This window comes from Austrofundulus limnaeus, unplaced genomic scaffold (genome assembly GCF_001266775.1).
Source record: "Austrofundulus limnaeus strain Quisiro unplaced genomic scaffold, Austrofundulus_limnaeus-1.0 Scaffold128, whole genome shotgun sequence".
NCBI lineage: Eukaryota > Metazoa > Chordata > Actinopteri > Cyprinodontiformes > Rivulidae > Austrofundulus > Austrofundulus limnaeus.
Window position 1 is genome coordinate 988,479 of NW_013952530.1, and position 2,974 is coordinate 991,452.

The 2,974-nt window shown below is 44.6% G+C and overlaps 1 protein-coding gene across 1 annotated transcript in view; it reads right to left on the bottom strand.

Moving 5' to 3' along the window:
- The window catches only part of znf341 (zinc finger protein 341), an 11,597-nt gene that overhangs the window by 7,183 nt on the left and 1,440 nt on the right, over positions 1-2,974 (bottom strand). Inside the window, exons 2-6 of the mRNA XM_014015363.1 lie at positions 2,631-2,741; positions 1,880-2,070; positions 1,645-1,794; positions 1,260-1,565; positions 1,000-1,171 (exon numbers count right to left, since the gene is read on the bottom strand). Of these exons, the coding sequence (XP_013870817.1) occupies positions 1,000-1,171; positions 1,260-1,565; positions 1,645-1,794; positions 1,880-2,070; positions 2,631-2,741 (930 nt within the window). The remainder of the gene's footprint in view (positions 1-999; positions 1,172-1,259; positions 1,566-1,644; positions 1,795-1,879; positions 2,071-2,630; positions 2,742-2,974) is intronic.

Consider the following 2,974-nt stretch of genomic DNA (forward strand, 5'->3'; position numbering starts at 1 on the left):
GCAAATGAGGAGACTATTCCTTTGTGTTAGCCTTGGAGAGGCTAGCGACTAGCATGGATAAGCTGGCGTTAGCCTTGGAGAGGCTAGCGACTAGCATGGATAAGCTGGCGTTAGCCCTGGATAGGCTAGCGACTAGCACGGAGAAGTTGGCATTAAACTGGAGAGGTAGAGACTAGCATGGATAAGCAGGCATTAGGGTAGAGAGTATCATGGATAAGCTGGCGCTAGCCTTGGAAAAACTAGTTAATAGCATGGATAAGCTKGCATTAGCGTAGGAAGGGGCTAGCGATTAGCATGGATAAGCTGCTCACCTACTTTATTAGACACATTTTTTTAATAAAGAAAAATTTCCCAACAAAAACGTTTGACACACAAAACCTATAAGTGACATGCACTGACAGGTGTTCCTGAGACAGAATTTACAGTTCAACATGACATAGAGCATAAATATTAAACAGAAAACATATTACTGTGAAGCAGACACCATTAGTTACCACCCGAATTAGCAGCTGTGTTTGCCCTCATCTACTGATCGACAGCTATGATTTTTTTTTCTCTTTAGCCGAATTATGAGAGAAACAATGTTTAATATTTATGTTTGACGTCACGTTCAACAGTTGAATAGTACATTCTAAGGAACACCTGTCAGTGCATGTCGCTTCTAGGTTTTGTATGTCAACCATTTTTGTTGGGAATCCTAGTTGCAAGGCTCTTCAGTGCTAACCCCAGCTTTTCCATGCTAGTCGCTAGCCTCTCTGATGCTAACGTAAATGAATAGTCTCCTTCTCATTTGCCAGCGACGGCCTCTCAATTACCAGTGTCGGCCTCATAGCGCACCATATGAAGGAGGGTTCCTGTTTCTGCTGCAACATGTACAAACAAACATGAACTTTCCACAGTATTTTTCTACAAAGAAAAAAAGACAAACAGGCATATCTGTCTAACAAGTTGTGCACTCTTCATATGTTCAACATACAAGCTCTTTTTCTTTCCTCTCACCTGTCGCTCCGTTGGTGCTTTTTTTGTTGGCCCTGGGTTGTTTGGGAATGATGACCTTTTCGAAGTCGCCCAGCTCCGTCATGTTGCTGCTGCTGTTGCAGGTCTTTGTTTTGGCGCCCTGCTTCTCGGGACTGTAGACAGGAGTGTTGGTGAACGACTGGCTCTCCACGCACTGACAGGAGGAGACAAACACAGAAACTGGAACGTGACTGCGTCAACACTTTTACTACATGGATGATGAAATCACCAGGGTCGCTCACTTGAACAGGATGATGATGGAAAGCCTGCAGACCTAAGGCGGTGTGGATCTCTGCAGCGCCACCACCAGCAGCGGCCCCTGCCATGTGGGGCATCGTGCTGTAAACCTGCACCACCGAGTTGCTGTGGCTCGCTGGGACCTGGGAGGAGAGCGGCTGCTGAGTGGGCTGCCCGGCTGGCAGTGGGTGGGCTTGTGTCTGGCTGGAGGGGAGAGGGTGGGACGACTGCTGCTGCTGCTGATGATGATGATGATGATGGTGGTGGTGCTGAAGATAAGATACTCCAGCAGTGTGCATGCTCAGGTTGCTCTACAACACAGGTAAGTGTTGCAATGAGTTGCTTTAAAAAAAAGGTTTTGCTCTCTGACATCACTTCCTGTAAGTTTACCTGTATAGGCGCCTGCATGGCGGCCATCGGCTGGTCGATGGARGTAAAGGCTGAGATAGCCGACATGAGAACATCGTCGCTGACCAGCACGTTGCCTTGGACCAGCGTGTGTGTCAGAGGGGAAGGCGGGACTGCGATGTAGGTGGACACCTGATGTGAGGAGTGACGCACAAACATGGGAGCTGCTTTTAGACAGGATCACGTGACAAAYAAAAACGTTATTTTCTGTTCTCACCGGTCTGTTCGCAGGAGTCTGTGGCAGGGAGCTGATCGACGGGACCGGTGCGTAGGCGTTAGTCGAGGCCAGAGACACCGTGGACAGGGAGGGGGCCCCAGACTGACACTGCTCCCTCTTGTGTGTCATGAAGGCCGGCAGGGAATTGAACTGTTTTTTRCACTTCCCACACAGGAACACGTCTTCATCGTCTGCAGCGGAGAGCAACAGGACAATTAGGGGTAATCGCGTCGAAAATGAAAGGACAGAAYGACGTAATCACGTTGTGCAAGGTTTGCTAATTGACATTCTAGTGTTCTACATTTTTATCATGCTAAAACTACATTATATTGACCATTTTTATGGTGCAACTAGTAATTACTGGCAGCTTAAGACGACAACAAAAAAAACTTCTGAATATTAGGGGTGTAAGAAAATATCAATACGCCGAAATATTGCGATATTTCATTTCCTTATACTGTATCGATTCTCAGAAGCACTGTATTATTTTTTTCAATTATGGCTTAAAATATAAACTTTCATGCCAGCCATCCATTTAGTCTCCAACTGCTAGTTGGCTAGTAAGAAGAAATGTGAAATAGAAATGCAGTTCTCATTGATGTTACGCATGTCATGTATGATGTGATCTTTATACTGCGCTTTTCTTTCTAATAAGAATCTTCTGAAGAAAAAAAATGACTTACTTATATTGCAAAATTAACCTGGTGAGTGACTTTAATATGATATGCTATTCTGTATTGAGTTTTCATACCCATTGACTGGATGGTGGGAGCTGCAGAGACATTTTGGTTGTTTGGGTCAGGAACTCCTGACTGACCATCCAGCAGAGACTGAACTGCCAACACAGTCTGGTTGTCCATGCCTGCAGAGGATTAAAAACAATATCATAAARAGAATCCCTTCATCCAACACAGTCAACCTAGCATCACTCTCAAAATATAAAGTAGTAGTTTTTGAACAGTCTGTACATAATTATAATCAAATGTGCTACAATAGATGTGATTTTTAAGTTTGGATGTCTCAATAAAAAAAAAATAGTATAGTTCTTCTGGACAGGTTCTTCTCTAATGAAACGTTTCGTCTCTCCTCCAAGAG